Source organism: Erythrolamprus reginae, chromosome 5 (genome assembly GCF_031021105.1).
Source record: "Erythrolamprus reginae isolate rEryReg1 chromosome 5, rEryReg1.hap1, whole genome shotgun sequence".
In the NCBI taxonomy this organism is placed as follows: Eukaryota; Metazoa; Chordata; class Lepidosauria; order Squamata; family Dipsadidae; genus Erythrolamprus; species Erythrolamprus reginae.
In genome coordinates this window covers 8,107,425-8,128,324 of record NC_091954.1, presented here as the reverse complement: position 1 = coordinate 8,128,324, position 20,900 = coordinate 8,107,425, and the positions used below count along the sequence as shown (strand labels likewise).

General features: G+C 42.7%; 2 protein-coding genes across 2 annotated transcripts in view; one reads left to right on the top strand and one right to left on the bottom strand.

Annotated features, from left to right (window-relative positions):
- AP3M1 (adaptor related protein complex 3 subunit mu 1) overlaps positions 1–2,023 on the bottom strand; it is a 45,003-nt gene extending 42,980 nt beyond the window's left edge. The window contains exon 1 of the mRNA XM_070752036.1: positions 1,737–2,023. The gene's annotated coding sequence lies outside the window, so the exon portion shown is untranslated. The remainder of the gene's footprint in view (positions 1–1,736) is intronic.
- Positions 1,523–20,900, top strand: part of ADK (adenosine kinase) — a 311,940-nt gene continuing 292,562 nt past the window's right edge. Inside the window, exon 1 of the mRNA XM_070752037.1 lies at positions 1,523–2,166. Coding sequence (XP_070608138.1) covers positions 2,099–2,166 — 68 coding nt within the window. The 5' untranslated portion in view covers positions 1,523–2,098. The remainder of the gene's footprint in view (positions 2,167–20,900) is intronic.

The window sequence follows — 20,900 nt, the reverse complement described above, 5'->3', positions numbered from 1 at the left end:
CCTCGAGGTTCGACTACTGTAATGCTCTCTACATGGGGCTACCTTTGAAAAGTGTTCGGAAACTTCAGATCGTGCAAAATGCAGCTGCGAGAGCAGTCATGGGCTTACCTAGGTATGCCCATGTTTCGTCATCACTCCGCAGTCTGCATTGGCTGCCGATCAGTTTCCGGTCACAATTCAAAGTGTTGGTTATGACCTTTAAAGCCCTTCATGGCATTGGACCAGAATATCTCCGAGACCGCCTCCTGCCGCACGAATCCCAGCGACCGATTAGGTCCCACAGAGTGGGCCTTCTCCGGGTCCCGTCAACTAAACAATGTCGGTTGGCGGGCCCCAGGGGAAGAGCCTTCTCTGTGGCGGCACCGGTCCTCTGGAACCAACTCCCCCCGGAGATTAGGACTGCCCCTACTCTTCCTGCCTTCCGTAAACTCCTTAAAACCCACCTCTGCCGTCAGGCATGGGGGAACTGAAACATCTCCCCCTGGGCATGTTTAATTTATGCATGGTATGTCTGTGTGTGCGTCTGTTAGCATATGGGTTTTTTTAAATATTTAAATATTTTTAAATTTGTCTGTTTACTTATGATTTGTTTCTACATGTTGTGAGCCGCCCCGAGTCTTCGGAGAGGGGCGGCATACAAATCTAAGTAATAAATAAAAAATAAATAAATAAATAACATACATGCATATACAGTATATACACACATATATACACTGCTCAAATAAATAAAGGGAACACTTACACAACAGAATATAACTCCAAGTAAAGCAAACTTCTGTGAAATCAAACTGTCCACTTAGGAAGCAACACCAATTGACAATCAATCTCACATGCTGTTGTGCAAATGGAACAGTTGTGCAAATGAAATATTCAATTATTTGAGTGTTCCCTTTACTTTTTTGGGCAATATATATACATATACTGTATACACACAAACATACATATAAACACACACATATATAAATACAGATATCCACATACAAATACACACACATAGACACATAAACATGCATACATACATCTAAACATTTATTTATTTATTTATTTATTTATTGGATTAATATGCCGCCCCTCTCCGAAGACATATACAAATACATAAACAAATACTGTACATACAAACATAAATATAACAAACATACGTACATATATCCACATATCTACATACACACGTATATAAATACATATATCCACATCCATATATGCATACATATCCACACACACATACAGTATATACACACATAAACATATAAATACACACTTAGACACAAACATGCATACATGCATCTAAACATATATACACATATACATACATACATATAGATTATATATACACACATATACATACATATACACATTCATTTACACATACACACATTCACATAAACACATACAAACATACACACATATTCTGAAATCGCAACAGATCTCCTTCCCTTAAGTGACCCCCCCAACCAACCCCTTTCGGCAGCTGCCGGGAGTCCCGGGCCACCCTCGAGATCAACCAGGCGGGCTGGGTCCGCGCACAGTCCCCGCTTTGTGCCGTGGCCAACACACAACCGCCACCGTGGCTCAGGGACCGGACCCGAGGAGCTTCTGGGGCCCCAGCTTCTCCAACCCTCACAGGCCACACTCGGCCGTCCCAGGTCCCTCCAAGAGGAGAAGGAGCCGCCACCTTCCCGCCAAGACGAACCGGGAGTGCCGCCTAACCCACCGGCCGGGCCCCCCTCATCAGTTACCTTCCCCGCGAGAGCCGCGCTTGGCGAGGAAACCGGCGGAGGAGGCGGAGGCGGCAGCAACGCGGCCCAAGATGGCTGCGAGGCCCTCCCCGGCCCGGCCCAGCCACGCCCCGGCCCGCCAGCTGTCCCGGCCTTGGGCGGGGGGCAGAGAAGAGTAGGCCGGCCGGCCCGGCCACGCCGCAAGGAAAAGCCTGCCGGTTCCTCCTCCTCTTCCACGAGCGCGCCCGCCCGCTCCGGCCTGGCGTTACACCCACGGCCGCCGCGCCCCCTTCGGCCTCCGCCTCGGCTGCCCCGCCTCGCCGGGAAGGGGCGGGAAAGCCCTCGCTTCGCCCTCAGGGCCGCCACTAGCCACTGCCGACGGCATGAGGAGGTCGGCGGAGGCGCCGCGCGCCAAGAGGCCGAAGCTGAGGGACGAGCCCGGCCGCCTCAGGTAAGCGGGGCTGCGGGTGTTTGAACCGCCGGCAGGGAAAGAAGGGCCGCTCCGCTCTCTCTCTGCCCCGGGCTCGGTGCCCTTCTGTTCCTTGCCCGGCTTGGGCTGGGCAGAAAAGAGTGGCGTCCCCGTGCAAATCCTCCTGGCGCGCGGGGGGGGGGGGGGGAATGGTGGATCGGGCCCCGTGGAGAAAGAAAATTGGATTACAATCAGAGCGGGAAGGGGCCTTCGAGGTCATCTAGTCCAACCCCCGACCCTCCCGCCCAAGGGTCATTTCTGACAGGGCGATCTCCCCCCCCCCCCCCCGCCTGTCAAATACTGGGATCCTGTTTTTTTTAATACCCCGCATTGAAATTGTGTGTGTGTGTTTGTAGAGTGGTCCTGCTTGATGAAAAGTCTGATCCCCCCCCCCCTGCCTGTCAAATTCTGGGACATACTGGGATTTGATTGGTTGGTTGTATTGATATGCTGCGCCTTCCAAGACGGAATCCTGTTTTTGAATACCCCAGTATTGAAATATTGTGTGTGTGTGCGTGAGTGTGTAGAGTAAGTCTGATTTTTCCCCTGCCTGTCAAATTCTGGGACAGATGGGATTTTATCTATCTATCTATCTATCTATCTATCTATCTATCTATCTATCTATCTACCTACCTACCTACCTACCTACCTACCTACCTATTATCTATCTATCTATCTATCTATCTATCTATCTATCTATCTATCTATCTATCTATCTATCTACAGTCTATCTATCTATTTATCTATCTATCTATCTATCTATCTACAGTCTATCTATCTATCTATCTATCTATCTATCTATCTACAGTCTATCTATCTATTTATCTATCTATTTACAGTCTATCTTATCTATCTATCTATCTATCTATCTACCTACCTATTTATCTACCTACCTATTATCTATCTATCTACCTACCTACCATCTATCTACCTACCTACCTACCTAACCTACCTATTATCTATCTATCTACCTACCTACCTACCTACCTACCTATCTATTTACATTCTGTCTGTCTATCTATCTATCTATCTATCTATCTATCTATCTATCTATCTATTTACAGTCTATCTATCTATATATTTATCTATCTATATATTTACAGTCTATCTATCTTATCTATCTATCTATCTTTCTATCTACAGTGTATCTATCTACCTACCTATCTATCTGTCTATCTATTTACAGTCTGTCTGTCTGTCTGTCTGTCTGTCTATCTATCTATCTACCTATCTACAGTGTATCTATCTATCTATCTATCTATCTACCTACCTACATACCTGCCTATCTACCTACCTATCTATCTATTAACAGTCTATCTATCCATCCATCCATCCATCCATCCATCCATCCATCCATCCATCCATCCATCCATCCATCCATCCATCCATTGTATTTATATGCCACTCATTCCAAAACGGGATCCTGTTTTTGAATACAGTACCTCGTATTGAAATACTGTGTGTGTGTGTGTGTGTGTGTGTGCGTGCGCGCATGTGTGTTTGTAAAGCGGTCCTGTTTGATGAAAAGTCTGATTTTTTTTCTGCCTGTCAAATTCTGGGACAGTTTGGGATTTTATTTATTTATTTATTGTATTTATATGCCGCTCATTCCAAAATGGGACCCTGTTTTTGAACACCCCAATATTGAAATATTGTGTGTGTGTGTGTTTGTTTGTGTGTAGAGCGGCCCTGCTTGTTGAAAAGTCTGTGGGGTTTTTTCCAGCCTGTCAAATTCTGTGATTGACAGACTTGTCTTTTTTTAGCCAGCTTCCAGTGAATTGCACTCCTGGGTAAAGCAATAGCATGTAGTACAAATAGGCTTTTTAACTGAGCAGTCATTTTGGCATGAAACAGAAGGGCACATTCAAGGGTCAGTTAAGGGCAGCAGGTGGGGTAGACACCTATACAGATTAACAGAGTTGGAAGGGACCTTGGAGGTCATCTACCCCAACCCCCACCCAAGCAGGAGCCATTTAGACCTGTTTCCCACAGAAAAGAAAACACCGGGAGTCACAAAACCCTTCCCGCATCTGGCTATTTTCTGAGCAGCCACAGAACTAGCATATGCAGTTGAATTAAACATTTTGTTTTCTTGTTAAAATATACTTTATTAGGTTATTTTAAAAAAGAGAAAGGGGGGATGGGAATACAAAAAGAGAAATAGGAGGGGGATGGGGTAAACAATATTTTTATACAGTAGCTTATATGTATTGTTGTATATACATTCCAAATATTTGTCTATATGTAATTATTTTGTATTCAATATTCCTATTTGGATAATCTTATAACTGTAGTATTTAGTAGTCCAAGGGTGATGTGGAAAGGAGAGGTAGTTGGAAGTGGGATAGAAAAGAAAAGAAGGAGGAAAGGAAACAAGGAGAAAGAAAGAAAAGAGAGAAAAAGAGAGGGGGATAGTTCCTGCAAACTAGCAGGAATATGGATTGTGACGACTTAGTTTGATTATGTTTGTTATTTTTGTTAGTGAGAAGTATTTGTGTGTTATGATATTAGTAAGTTATTAATAATTATCAAGTGGATTGGACTCAGACAGGGATTGTATTGATTTTGGTCCGAATTTCTATTGTGTATATCTTTATTTTGATTTATACTAAGAGATTTTGATTGGTTTTTGTTTTATTGTTTTTAAAGTTAGATAACCATCTGAACCAGTCATTTTGGCATGAAACAGGGCACATTCAAGGGTCAGTTAAGGGCAGCAGGTGGGGTAGACACCTATACAGATTAACAGAGTTGGAAGGGACCTTGGAGGCCATCTACTCCAACCCCCACCCAAGCAGGAGCCATTTAGACCTGTTTCCCACCAAAAAGAAAACACCGGGAGTCACAAAACCCTTCTCGCATCTGGCTATTTCCTGAGCAGCCACAAAACTAGCATATGTAGTTGAATTAAACATTTTGTTTTCATGTGAAGACTTTTCTTTGATTTATCAATGGTTGGCTTACCGGGGGTCAAAAAGCTCAATAAACTGTGTGCCGATGGGTATCACACATTGGCGGTTGTGACACATATTTTGAGCGACAGGGAGCAGGTTGCTAACCCCTGCCTAGAAGTACCCTGTGTATAATACTGTATATTAATGGCATGGCAGGGTTAGGTGTACCGTATCTGATTGGCCACTGGAGGGCAGCAAAATGTTGGTACAGTAGTTTTGTATTGCTGGGTTTGCCATCTAGGGTTTCTTTTAAGTGTGTTAAATAATTACTATTTAACTATAATAATTTTTACAAAGAATGCATTACTATTAAAAACTAATATTAACTCTAAAAGCTTTAATGGATAACAGGTAGCTGTTGTACTTTGTGCAAAGTCCAAAGTGTTTCCTCCAAATAAAATAAAAATATGCAGAGCCCTTTGTTTTAGCTAGTCTTTCTTTTTGTAAGTTCAAGATTGTCCTTTGGAACATTGGATCTCCTGCAGTGAATATCTCATCTCTTCCCAGGGGAAGAGCCTTCTCTGTGGCGGCCCTGACTCTCTGGAACCAACTCCCCCCAGATATCAGAGTTGCCTCCAACCTCCTTGCCTTTCGCAAGCTCCTTAAAACCCACCTCTGTCGTCAGGCATGGGGGAATTGACATTTTTCCCTTCTCCCTAGGCTTATAGAATTTATACATGGTATGTTTGTATGCATGATTGGTTTTTTAAATTGGGGTTTTTTAGATTATTCTTAATATTAGATTTGTTTACATTGTCTTTTTTATTGTTGTTAGCCGCCCCAAGTCTTTGGAGAGGGGCGGCATACAAATCTAATAAATGAATGAATGAATGAATGAATGAATGAATGAATGTCTCTTTTGGACTCCATGCAAAAGTCCTTCTCTTTTAAGATGCTAATATTTTAATAGATCATGTTGCCATGTCACCTTTTTGGTTAATTTTATTCCAACCACATTTTTATTTTTTATTATTGCTATTTGTTGTACAATAATTTTAGGGTGGTTTTAGCTGTCCTTAATTTAATTCCTTGTGATTTTACAATGTTTACTGAAAAACATTCTTTTAAAGCAGTATTTTTAAAAACAAACTAAACAAACATTTAAAAAAAAACCACACAGCAGATCTGAAAAATAGGAGATCTAAGTCTGTTAAAGTGCATACCACGTATTTAATTAAATAATTTTAATACAGAGTGTTACATACCAGAACAAAGCTCACTAAATAAAATACAGTAGTACCTCTAGATACGAGCTGCTCTACATGCGAGTATTTCAAGATACGAGCCACGAGGGGAGAGACATTTCTGTTCCAGTCCCGAGCTCAAATTCGAGATACGAGCCGAGCGTCCACTAGGTGGCGCAAGAATCCTTGCTTTTGGTTATCTCGGAGGGGAAAAACAACGTCTAAAGTTATTTGTTACAGATACGAGTTGCTCGACATACAAGCTCCCTTCTGGAACAAATTATGCTCGTATCTAGGGGTACTACTGTATATTGCTCAAAAAAAGAGAAACTTAAACAGCACAACATAACTCCAAGTAAATCAAATTTCTGTGAAATCAAACTGTCCACTTAGGAAGCGACACTGATTGACAATAAATTTCACATGTTGTCAGTACATTCAACTTTGTACAGAGCAAAGTATTCAATGAGAATATGTCATTCATTCAGATCTAAGATGTGTTCTTTGAGTGTTCCCTTTATTTTTTTGAGCAGTGTATAAAGCCAGGATCATACAAGAGGTTATTTGTTAACTAACAAATATCATATTTATTTATCTACCTATCTACCTATCTACCTATCTATCCATCCATCCATCCATCCATCCATCCATCCATCCATCCATTTATTAGATTTGTATGCTGCCCCTCTCCGAAGACTCGGGGCGGCTAACAACAATATAAAAAGACAATGTAAACAAATCTAATATTAAAAACAATCTAAAAAAACCCCAATTTAAAGAACCACTCATACATACAAGCATACCATGTATAAATTCTATAAGCCTAGGGGGAAGGGAAATTTCAATTACCCCATGCCTGACGACAGAGGTGGGTTTTAAGGAGCTTGCGAAAGGCAAGGAGGGTGGGGGCAATTCTGATATCTGGGGGGAGCTGGTTCCAGAGGGTCGGGGCCGCCACAGAGAAGGCTCTTCTCCTGGGCCCCGCCAAACGCCATTGCGGGACCTAATCGATCGCTGGGATTCGTGCGGCAGAAGGCGGTCCCGGAGATAATCTGGTCCGATGCCATGAAAGGCTTTATAGGTCATAACCAACACTTTGAATTGTGACCGGAAATATTGGTTTCTTCCAAATTAAAACATCCTTATTTTATGTGAGCAAATTCTTGTTCCTTGTGGAACATCCAAGCATAAGAGGTGGTAACACAGTAGGGAATAGTCCCGTTTATAGAAAGACAGAAAGAATGTTGCAATGCCAGAGAAATGTTAATTGACCAGGGAGATTAAAAACGTATTTGCATAGAAAACTTTGATCCCAACGATTTGTTGGAGCCTAGATTGAAGGTGGTTTTCACGAGCCCTTTGCCCTTTGCTTTTAATGTCCTGTACAAAGAGATAACCCATTCCATTCTGCAACCTCTGTCTTTCTCTTTTGCTTTAAAGAAAACCAAGCTTAGGCTCAATTAGATCCTGGATTAGATGCAGGAAGAGCCACAGAAATGATTAAGGGTCCAAAGGCTAATCGGATGACCAATGATTGAGGGAGCTAGGGATGGATAGCCTGAAGGCAGCACCAGAAGTAATGGTTGGCACATTATAGATAGAAGATAGATTACACTGGCTGGCGATCAGTTTCCGGTCACAAAGTGTTAGTTATGACCTATAAAGCCCTACATGGCATCGGACCAGAATACCTCCGGAACCGCCTTCTGCCGCACAATATCCCAGCGACCGATTAGGTCCCACAGAGTTGGCCTTCTCCAGGTCCCATCGACTAAACAATGTCGTTTGGCGGGACCCAGGGGAAGAGCCTTCTCTGTGGCGGCCCTGGCCCTCTGGAACCAACTCCCCCTGGAGATTAGAATTGCCCCCACCCTCCTCGCCTTTCGTAAGCTCCTTAAAACCCACCTCTTCCGCCAGGCATGGGGGAACTGAGATACTCTTTCCCCCTAGGCCTTTACAATTTATGCATGGTATGTTTGCTTGTATGTATGATTAGTTTTACAATAAGGGTTTTTTAGTTCTTTTAGTATTGGATTTACATGCTGTTTTTTATTGTTGTTGTTAGCCGCCCCGAGTCTACGGAGAGGGGCGGCATACAAATCCAATAAAAATAAATAAATAAATAAATATGTATTACACACAGGCACAGAAAAATACACATTATCTACTATATAAACTGTAATGTGTATGTATACACACACAAATGCACAGCTCTTCTAAAATTATACTCATTTACTGCGATAGGAAAAATATACTCAGAGCCCAGAAGGGAGAAAAAGAAAAAATCAAAATTTTTCTACCGGTTCTGCGTACCTGACGATACCTATAGGAGCCCCTTAACAGAAGGGGAGGGATACGGCATCATCTATCTCCAGTCTACAACACTTCCAGCAGTTCCAAGAAGGCTCCTCACCCAGGTGGACTTTTGGACTTCAACTCCCAGAATTCTCTAGCTAGCATAGCATGGAAACTGCAGTTTAATGTTTCCAAATGTAAAATGATGCACTTGGGGAAAAGGAATCCTCAATCTGAGTATTGTATTGGCAGTTCTGTGTTAGCAAATACTTCAGAAGAGAAGGATTTAGGGGTAGTGATTTCTGACAGTCTCAAAATGGGTGAGCAGTGCGATCAGGCGGTAGGGAAAGCAAGTAGGATGCTTGGCTGCATAGCTAGAGGTATAACAAGCAGGAAGAGTGAGATTATGATCCCGCTGTATAGAGCGCTGGTGAGACCACATTTGGAATACAGTACTGTGTTCAGTTCTGGAGACCTCACCTACAAAAAGATATTGACAAAATTGAATGGGTCCAAAGACGGGCTACAAGAATGGTGGAAGGTCTTAAGCATAAAACGTATCAGGAAAGACTTCATGAACTCAATCTGTAGAGTCTGGAGGACAGAAGGAAAAGGGGGGACATGATCGAAACATTTAAATATGTTAAAGGGTTAAATAAGGTCCAGGAGGGAAGTGTTTTTAATAGGAAAGTGAACACAAGAACAAGGGGACACAATCTGAAGTTAGTTGGGGGAAAGATCAAAAGCAACATGAGAAAATATTATTTTACTGAAAGAGTAGTAGATCCTTGGAACAAACTTCCAGCAGACGTGGTAGATAAATCCACAGTAACTGAATTTAAACATGCCTGGGATAAACATATATCCATTGTAAGATAAAATACAGAAAATAGTATAAGGGCAGACTAGATGGACCATGAGGTCTTTTTCTGCCGTCAGACTTCTATGTTTCTATGTTTCTATAGCTGGCTGGAGAATTCTGGGAGTTGAAGTCCACAAGTCTTACAGTTGCCAAGTTTGGGGACCCCTGACTTAGAACATTTGGGTTTCCCCCCCAATGTTGGTTCTTCAGGACCAACTCGCAAGAAATAAATCAAATTAATTTAAAACAAAGATGAATTGTCAACAAATATGAAAAGGCAAAATATATACTTGAATATTAATAGGGAATTGTGGATGTTCAGCATAGAAGAAAAACAGCGAAGTGCTTCAGATAACAGTAAAAGAGCAACTTATTTTCCTTTAATTTGTTAGGCAAGAATTTGGTGGTTTTTTTAAGTACTTACAATGTTATCTAGTTGGGTAATGAAACATCTGGAAGTAAACAAGTTTATTGAGAAGATTAAGGAACTGAAACAGAAATTTCCTTAGAAATGAAGCAGAATTTCTGGGTAAACTGGAAAGTTTTCTGGTTATTATTATTATTATTGCAAATTGCAGGGAAGTCTAAAAAAACAGAATCTAATGTTTGAAAGCAGGACATATTCAATGCCATAACTCGATCAGAGAAAAGAAAAGGCACAATTGTTAACCATGGCCAACTGAAAAGTGAAACGCTTGGGTTGATTCCTAATGATACGGGTTGCCTGTTTCTAAAAATAAAAAGCAGCAGACTTTGCAAAACAAATTTTTTTAAACTTCCCTTTTCTGCTCTTCTCCAGCTTTGCATTTCCAAGTTGGGTGATGGTCTTCAATCTTGACAAGTTTGTCATGACCTTTAAGGACATCCTTTGACATTTGGGTGTCCAGGAATCTTTCCAAATGCAGATTTATTTATTTAGTTTGCATATTTCATATGATGAGAATGGTGGAAGGTCTTAAGCATAAAACGTATCAGGAAAGACTTCATGAACTCAATCTGTATAGTCTGGAGGACAGAAGGGAAAGGGGGGACATGATCGAAACATTTAAATATATTAAAGGGTTAAATAAGGTTCAGGAGGGAAGTGTTTTTAATAGGAAAGTGAACACAAGAACAAGGGGACGCAATCTGAAGTTAGTTGGGGAAAAGATCAAAGGCAACATGAGAAAATATTATTTTACTGAAAGAGTAGTAGATCCTTGGAACAAACTTCCAGCAGACGTGGTTGGTAAATCCACAGTAACTGAATGTAAACATGCCTGGGATAAACATATATCCATCCTAAGATAAAATACAGGAAATAGTATAAGGGCAGATTAGATGGACCATGAGGTCTTTTTCTGCCGTCAGTCTTCTATGTTTCTATGTTTCTATGAGTAGTAGATCCTTGGAACAAACTTCCAGCAGACGTGGTTGGTAAATCCACAGTAACTGAATGTAAACATGCCTGGGATAAACATATATCCATCCTAAGATAAAATACAGGAAATAGTATAAGGGCAGACTAGATGGACCATGAGGTCTTTTTCTGCCGTCAGTCTTCTATGTTTCTATGTTTCTATCCTTACTTTTATAGAGATTCATTTTTTCCCTTTCCCTTCTGGTCCAACTTTGGGATTAAGGGGTTTGTGCATCGCATGCATATTTTACTGAAATTAGGAATTGTTTTCCAGAGATTTTGATGGTTCTTTCCATTACAGAAAAAGAGGCATACCTCTTTTAAGCTCTCTTAAATTGTGCTTAAATTGTGGCTTTTGAAGGTACACAAATAAAGGCGCATCCTGTTAAAAGGTTTTATTTTAATCTTTAGTAATTTGGTTGACATCGTCCATGCCTATAAACCAATGACGGCGAACCCTTTTTGGCTCAGGTGCCAAAACAGTGCATGTGCGATAGATAGCATGCATGTTTGTGCCCACACCCACAATACAACCTTCCCCGCATTTGTGCACAACCTCCACACTGCCCCTCGCGCACAAGCTCCTCCACAAATGTTCACAGGCCTCAGTGAAGCCTCCGGACTTCTGATAGGCTTGTTGGGTCATTTTTTGCTGCTCCCAGGATTTAGGACTCTTCCTTGAAGCTTGGGGAGAGCAAAAACAGCAGAAATCAGCTTGCCAGTACATGCATGCATGCTGGAGCTCATGAACAGTAGCATAGTCCCATGTGCCCTGAGATAAAATTCTGGATTTCCACCACTGCCATAAACTGTGTTTTCAGTATTCATAAAACCAATTCCTCCCACAGGATTCTGCACTCCTAAACCATAGTTTGTAACTTTTGATATCCTTTGAACCCAGAATGACCATAAGAACATAAGAAGAGCCATGCTGAATCAGGCCAAAGCCCACCGAGTCCAGCATTCTGTGTCACACAGTGGCCCACCAATTGTCCATGGGGATCTTGAGCAGATAGAGAAGGCAAAACCCTCCCTTTCCCTTGACCCCCAATAATGGTACCCAAGGGAATCCTGCCTGCCTCAACCAAGATAGTGGTGGCACTTGGAAGAAAGGAGGGAGGGAGAGAAGGAAGGAAGGAAGGAATGAGGAGGGAGGGATGGAGAGAGAGAAGGAGGGAAGGAAGAACATAAGAACATAAGAAGAGCCCTGCTGAGTCAGGCCAAAGCCCACCAAGTCCAGCATTCTGTGTCACACAGTGGCCCACCAATTGTCCATGGGGATCTTGAGCAGAAAGAGAAGTCAAGACCCTCCCTTTCTCTTGACCCCCAACAATGGTACCCAAGGGAATCCTGCCTGCCTCAAACAACATAGAGGTGGCACTTGGAAGAAAGGAGGGAGGGAGGGAGAGAAAGAAGGAAGAAAAGAAGGAAGAAAGGAATGAGGAGGGAGGGAGAGAGAAGGAGGGTAAGAAGAACATAAAAAGAGCCCTGCTGAGTCAGGCCAAAGCCCACCGAGTCCAACATTCTGTGTCACACAGTGGCCCACAAATTGTCCATGGGGATCTTGGGCAGAAAGAGAAGGCAAGACCCTCCCTTTCCCTTGACCCCCAACAAATGGTACTTTTCAAAATCAGTAATTTGTTCGAAAAAACCATTGCCCTCCTCCCAATCCCCCAGGATTTGGTTACAAATCCAGTTTCATCATTAGCTGAGCTTCTAGCTAAAAATGGCCATATATCTAATAATCATACAAAGTTGTTTCAAATTTATTCATAGTAGAGATCCATATAAATTTTTTTGGGGGGGAGGAGGTTGCTTTCAGTGCTGTAAAAGCTTAGATAAAGAATTTTAATAGGGAAGATAGATATCCTGTAATTTTTCTTTCTTTTTTTGTACAGTATATTGAATTGCTAATGAATTGCACTGGAAGGCTTCTGTCTTGAATTGCGAATGTGACAGGGGAGAATATATATACAGTGATACCTCGTTTTACAAACGCCTCGTCATACAAACTTTTTGAGATACAAACCCAGAGTTTAAGATTTTTTTGCCTCTTCTTACAAACTATTTTCACCTTACAAACCCACCGCCGCTGCTGAGATGCCCCGCCTCCGCACTTCCGTTGCCCGCGAAGCACCCATTTTTGCGCTGCTGGGATTCCGCTGAGGCTCCCCTCCATGGGAAACCCCACCTCTGGACGTCCGTGTTTTTGTGATGCTGCAGGGGAATCCCAGCAGTGCAAAAACGGGCGCTGCGCTGGCAATGGAAGTCTGGAGGTGGGGTTGCCCAGCGAGGGTAGCCTCAGTGAAATTGCAGCATCGCAAAAACACAGAGGTCCAGAGCATAGTTCCCTCTAAGCTGAGCAGTGAGCAATCGCTCACTTAAAAATCATCATCAACTCAGAGTTTTCCAAACCTGCCCAGAAGCCAAGAGGGAAAGAGTGAGAGGGAAGGAGAGAGAGAGGAAGAGAGGAAGAGAGAGAAACAGATAGAAAAAAGAGAGGAAGGAAAAGAGAAAGAAAAAGAATGGGAGTAAGGAAGAGAGAAAGAAAATCAAAATGTAGTTTGAAACTAGCTCAACTATTTAAGTGGCATTTTGATATTGATAGAGTTGCCCTATTATGAGCTCACTGTTATAGACACACAGTACAGTATTTTATTTTGAAATTCTCTGAGGCAAAACAGGGTGGGTTTTTTGTTTGTTTGTTTATTTGTTTATTTATTCATTCATTCATTCATTCATTTATTTATTCTGTGCCGCCCAGTCCCAAAGGGACTGCCGCTCAGACACTATACTTTTCCGCCCAGCCCCCCCCCAAATTAGAGGGAACACTGGTCCAGAGGTGGGGTTTTGAGGACTTCGGTTTTTTTGCGATGCTGCGATTTCACTGATGCTCCCTTCGCTGGGCAACCCCACCTCCAGACTTCCATTGCCAGCGAAGAGCTCGTTTTTGCGATGCTGGGATTCCCCTACTGGGATTCCCTTGCAGCATCGTAAAAACACAGAAATTTTGGGCTTGCACGCATTAATCGCTTTTCCATTGATTCCTATGGGAAACATTGTTTCGTCTTACAAACTTTTCACCTTAAGAACCTCGTCCCGGAACCAATTAAGTTTGTAAGACAAGGTGTCACTGTATATATATATATCTGAAACAGGATAGATTTCTCTGTTAGGCAAGTGACATTAGTTAAGAATCTGAGAATTAATCAGGGAGTCTATTTTTCTGCCCTATCAAAAGTAAACAAAGAGTTTCGCTCTAGTGCTACTTTTGACTATCAACTTGGCAACAACCAGCCCTGTTGCCATGTATCAAATATGGGACAGTTGATTAAGCTATGTTTAAGTAAACCATTTGTGGGTATTTGGCTGTCATTCAGTGCCTCGTTTTATTGATCCTTCCTGTTCTTTGTGTTTTTATAACATGAAAATAAAAAAAAAAAAGGAAAGAAATTCTAGCCAAATTGCTGGAGTGACCCCTTCGCGGCACAATGGGGCAGTGAAGGGTCCCAACCTGACTCCCACACCCCAAAGCCAGTCTCGAGCCCCTCGGGCCCAGGTTCGCCTGGTGCACCAGTTGCGGACCTATCTGGACCGGGACTCACTGCTCACAGTCGCTCATGTCCTCATCACCTCGAGGCTCGACTACTGTAACGCTCTCTACATGGGGCTACCTTTGAAAAGTGTTCGGAAACTTCAGATCGTGCAGAATGCAGCTGCGAGAGCATTCATTGGCTTCCCTAGGTATGCCCATGTTACTCCAACACTCCGCAGTCTGCATTGGTTGCCGAGCAATTTCCGGTCACAATTCAAAGTGTTGGTCATCACCTATAAAGCCCTTCATGGCACCTGACCAGACTATCTCCGAGCCCGCCTCCTGCCGCACGAATCCCAGTGACCGATTAGGTCCCACAGAGTGGGCCTTCTCTGGGTCCCGTCAACTAAACAATGTCGGTTGGCGGGCCCCAGGGGAAGAGCCTTCTCTGTGGCGGCCCCGACTCTCTGGAACCAGCTCCCCCCAGAGATTAGAACTGCCCCCACCCTCCTTGCCTTTCGTAAACTCCTTAAAACCCACCTTTGTCGTCAGGCATGGGGGAACTGAGATATCTCCCCTGGACCTATACAATTTATATATGGTATGCTTGTGTGTATGTCTGTTTAATAATGGGTTTTTAAAAATATTTTAAATTGTAAATTTATTAGATTTGTTATAAACTGTTTTTTATTGTGTTGTGAGCCGCCCCGAGTCTACGGAGAGGGGCGGCATACAAATCTAATAAACATAAACATATTTCCTATCAGAGAGGTGGCATCCAAGACAGGCCCTTTATTGGCTTTAGCGAGCTTAATTCTCAAGCCTTGGAGTTCATGATCCAGAGAGCTCTGACAGAGTTTATTAAGAAAACTGTATTGCTGTGTTGTTATTATATTTTTTTTGGAGGGTGGTGGTGTGAGCGTTAACATATTTCAAGGGTGGACTTATGGGTCAAACGATATCACGCATTATAGGTAGTCCAAAATTTGCAACTTTCTCTGTAGCAATTGTTGGAAATTATAAGGTCATTGATCCAGTCACATGATCAAAAGTTAGGTGCGTAGCAACCGGCATGTATTTATGACAGTTGCAACATCTCAGAGTCATTAAACATTGCCGTTTGGCGGGACCCAGGGGAAGAGCCTTCTCTGTGGCGGCCCCGGCCCTCTGGAACCAACTCCCCCCAGAGATTAGAATAGCCCCCACCCTCCTTGCCTTTCGTAAGCTCCTTAAAACCCACCTCTGCCGTCAGGCATGGGGGAACTGAGATATTCTTTCCCCCTAGGCTTCTACAATTTATGCATGGTATGTTTGTATGTATGATTGGTTTTATAACAAGGGTTTTTAGCTGTTTTTAGTATTGGATTGTCACATGTTGTTTTTACCACTGTTGTTAGCCGCCCCGAGTTCACGGAGAGGAGCGGCATACAAATCAAATAAATTAAGTAAGTAGGTACGTACGTAAGTAAGTAAGTAAGTAAGTAAGTAAGTAAGTAAGTAAGTAAATAAATAAATAAATAAATAAATAAATAAATAAATAAATAAATGTGATTGCCATTTGCGACTTTCGCCACCAGCTACCAACAAGCAAACAGGGGAAGCCAGATTCGCGTAACAATTGCCGGGATTCGCTTAATCGTGGCAGAAAAGAATTGTAAAATCGGGCATGATTCGCTTAACCAACGCCATGATACCTAATGGAAATTCAGCTTCCGGTTGTGGTCGTTAAGTTGACGATACCTAAATGACAACTTTGTATTAGGATATCATTTGATGGCTGGCATAAACTAAGTAATTCACGTAATTTATACAACAAAGTTTGATTCGGCAGTTATTGGTTTAACTGGACGATATCCTAGGCCAGTGATGGTGAACCTATGGCACAGGTGGCACGCAGAACCATATCTGTTGGCACGTGAGCCGTTGCCCTAGCTCAACTTCAACATTAATGTGTGTGCAGCCAGCTGATTTTTGGCTCGCACAGAGGCTCTGGTAGGGCGTTTTTGGCTTCCAGGGAGCCTCTGGGAGGATGTTTTTACCCTCTCCCAGCTCCACGGAAGCCTTTGGAGCCTGGGAAGGGCGAAACACAAGCCTACCGGGCCCACCAGAAAATGAGAAACAGTCAGTTTCCGGCCTCCAGAGGGCCTTCGGGGAATGGGGGAAGCTGTTTTCGATCCCCCTAGGCATTGAATTATGAGGGTGGGCACTCGCGCATGTGGGATAGCATGTACGCGCTTTCTTTCGGCACCCAAAAGAAAAAAGATTCACCATCAATGTCCTAGGTGGTCAAAAATGCCACAATCATTGCAACTGAAGCCCTGCCTCTTTTTAATGTCAATTGTATAAAGGTAGCTGACCCATTTTTCCCCTTGTGCTGGCTTCATCGTTTCTCTATAAATTAGCATTTACTCTCTTGCATGGTGGATAGCTGATTGAAGGCATTAAACAACGATCGATGAAGCGATGCGCAAACGGCCTACACATCTGGCGTCCGAGTCAGACTGTGAGGAGGCTGGCGAGTACTTGGTGCCAGAGGCAGAGGTTCAGCCAGGGTCTTCGGAACCTCCAGCACCTCACAGTAGGAATAATAATAATAATAATAATAATAATAATAATAATAATAATAATTTGATTTGTATGCCGCCCCTCTCTGTGGACTCGGAGCAGCTCACAACAAAATAACACAGTATAACAAATCTAATATTAAAAAAACATTTAAAACCCAACATTAAAACCATGCAACACAATCATTCCATGCATAAAGGGATGAGGAAGAAGGGGAGGGAGCCTCTTCTTAATGCACGAGCACGCAGAGCAGCCAAAAGGCAGGAATGGCTTACTCAAGAGGAGGTCTCCTCGGGAGTAGGCTTGGGGCTAAGTGGACACTCCCAAAGCCTACTTAAGGAATGACGGAGATGGAAAAAACTCTGCAAGAAACAACTAATTTGATAGTTTGTTCATTCGTGTGCCTCTTTTTTGGAAAACCTCTGCTCTGCTTATCTGTTTTGTGGATTGATTCCTGGCATCTTGCCAACCTCTGTAAGCTTCCTGTGATATCCAGGAACTAATTACTTATCTTTGCTTTACGGCTTTATGGACTTTTGCTCAGCTGTTAATGCTGTGTAATTAACACCTGGGGTTTTTTTTTCAAGAAAAGACCGATTTAAGATTTCTTTGTGCGGGAACATTACTAAGCCAGTTTATTAGCAGTGGTTAATCAATTAAATATAGATTTGAACAAACTGCAGGTGTGCTACATTTTCCCTGGTCGGTAGCTGGAGCAGAGCACAAAGTGCAATTGGAGATGTCTTTGAAATCACAGGTAATGCTTGCTTAATGTCACCTTGTTCAGGGGCATTTTTAAGTTTTGCTGGTGCTGCCCAAGAGGCGCTTATAATGGGTCCTTGTGGTTGTGGGCATTGTAGTGTCCCACGGTCACCTTATGGTCATTTGTGACGTTTCTGCCAGCTTCCGACAAGCAAAGTCAATGGGGAAAGTTGCAATTGGAACTGTCATTGTAAATCGGGCATTGTAAACATCACATCTTACGACTGCATTGCTTAATGACTGAGTTACTGGTCCTAATCGGTCAGTAAGTGAGAGTTACCTGTATTGCAAACCTAGCCGAGGTGGTGCAGCAGGTAGAGTGCGGTTACTGCAGGCCACTAAAGCTGACTGTAGATCTGCAGGTCAGCGGTTCAAATTTCATCACCGGCTCAAGGTTGACTCAGCCTTCTATCCTTCCGAGGTGGGTAAAATGAGGACCCGGATTGTGGGGGCAATAGGCTGGCTCTGTTAAAAAGTGCTGTTGCTAACATGTTGTAAGCCGCCCTGAGTCTAAGGAGAAGGGCGGCATAAAAAAAATATCAGATAGATAGATAGATAGGTAGGTAGGTAGGTAGGTAGATGACAGATAGGATAGATAGATAGATAGATAGATAGATGACAGATAGATAGATAGATAGATAGATAGATAGATAGATGACAGATAGATAGGTAGGTAGATAGATAGATAGATAGATAGATAGATAGATAGATAGATAGATAGATAGATGACAGATAGATAGATAGATGCTAGATAGATAGATTTATTTATTTATTTATTATTTGGATTTGTATGCCGCCCCTCTCCGAAGACTCGGGGCGGCTCACAACAAGTGAAACAAATCATAAATAATGCAATTAATTAAAATATTTAGAAATTTAAAAAAACCCATAAACTAACAGACACACACACAAGCATACCATGTATAAATTAAATATGCCCAGGGGGAGATGTTTCAATTCCCCCATGCCTGACGGCAAAGGTGGGTTTTAAGGAGTTTACGGAAGGCAAGGAGAGTACGGGCAGTTCTAATCTCCGGGGGGAGTTGGTTCCAGAGAGCCGGTGCCGCCACAGAGAAGGCTCTTCCCCTGGGGCCCGCCAACCGACATTGTTTAGTTCAGTGTTTTCCAACCAGTGTGCCTTGGCACACTTGTGTGCCGCGAGACATGGTCAGGTGTGCCGCGAAGAAGGAAGCTCAGGTTCCAGTCTTGCAACTTTTTGCTGAGAGAGAGAGAAAGTGAGTGAGTGAGAAAGAAAAAAATCAAGAGAGAGAGAAAGAGAAAGAAAGCAAGAGAGAGAAAGAGAGAAGAGAGTGAGAGAGAAAGAAAGCAAGAGATAGAGAAAGAGAGAGAATGAGAGTGTGAGAGAGAGAAAGCAAGAGAAATAAAGCAAGAGAGAAAGAGAGAAAGAAAGCAAGAGTGAGAGAGAAAGAAAGAGAGAGAGAGAGAGAGAGAGAGAACGAGAGAGAAAGAATGCAAGAGAGAGAGAGAAAAGGAGAGGAAGGGAGCGAGAGAGAGAGAAATGAGCAAAACGGGGAGGAAAAAAGAGAAATGAGAAAATGATTGATACAGAGAATGAGAGGAAAGAGAGAGAAACAAAAGAGAGGGAGAGGAGTGACTCTTGATTTAAAGCATATGATAAAAAGAGAGAAAACCCCCCAGGCCTCACATGTTTTTGGAAATGGTTCAAGAGTGTGTATACACACACACACACACGGGGGGGAGATAGGCATGGAAAAAAAGAGGAGAGTGGCTTAGAGTGTCATTTTGTGTCATTTTGGTTGGTGGTGTGCCCCAGGATTTTGTAAATGTAAAAAATGTGCCGCGTCTCCAAAAAGGTTGAAAATCACTGGTTTAGTTGACGGGACCCGGAGAAGGCCCACTCTGTGGGACCTAATCGGTCGCTGGGATTCGTGCGGCAGGAGGCGGTCTTGGAGATATTCTGGTCCAATGCCATGAAGGGCTTTAAAGGTCATAACCAACACTTTGAATTGTGACCAGAAATTGATCGGCAGCCAATGACAGATAGATAGATAGATGCTAGATAGATAGATAGATAGATAGATAGATAGATAGATAGATAGATAGATAGATAGATGATAGATAGATAGATAGATAGATGCTAGATAGATAGATAGATAGATAGAGAGAGAGAGAGAGAGAGAGAGAGAGAGAGATAGATAGATAGATAGATAGATAGATAGATGCTAGATAGATAGATAGATGCTAGATAGATAGATAGATAGAGAGAGAGAGAGAGAGAGAGAGGGATGGATGGATAGATAGATAGATAGATAGATAGATAGATAGATGATAGATAGATAGATAGATGCTAGATAGATAGATAGATAGAGAGAGAGAGAGAGAGAGAGAGAGGGATGGATGGATGGATAGATAGATAGATAGATAGATAGATAGATAGATAGATAGATAGATAGATAGATAAAGCCTCCCCCGTTATTTTCTTCATAATCCCAGGCATCCCAAGAATCTGGGAATCTCCATAAACGTAATGCAATTGCAAATGGTGATATTTAAAAAGATATTTGTATTTTCTAGTTTGGTTCTGATTTCTGTGACTAGCTATGACACCAGTCCCAATGAGCTTTAAAACCTGACAGCATTGATTCCCAGAGTGCTAATTGTATCCTGTGGGTTCTTTCCTTCCAACAGATTTTGTTACGCCTGCCATATGTTATTCTCGGAAATCTGTTATCCAAAGAAGCATTTCCTATTTAGCTCAGACTCTGCAAGTGCAGATAGCTATATATGAGTTAGTGTCGCATACCAAACCGTGATTTAGTGAGCAATCCCCCCATTTGCTGGATCCTACACAGCCAACAGACTGTATTGAATGTGCTGTGTGAATTTGCGTTCGTAGCCGGAGTTTCCATTTTCTTAATGTGCAGGGCCTTTGGAGGTACTTTGGAGGAAAAATAGGGCCCGCTTTGTCCAGAGACCTGTCTCTGTAGACTTCTAGTTTTTGTGCCGTAAGAGCTTATTCCTCAAAAGTCAGAAACTTGTCCTGTGGAATATACACCTGATCATCATAGCATGTGATAGGATAGGCCAGTGATGGCGAACCTATGGCATGGCTGCCACAGGCGGCACGCGGAGCCATATCTGCTGGCACGTTGCTGTAGCTCAGCTCCATTGTGCATGT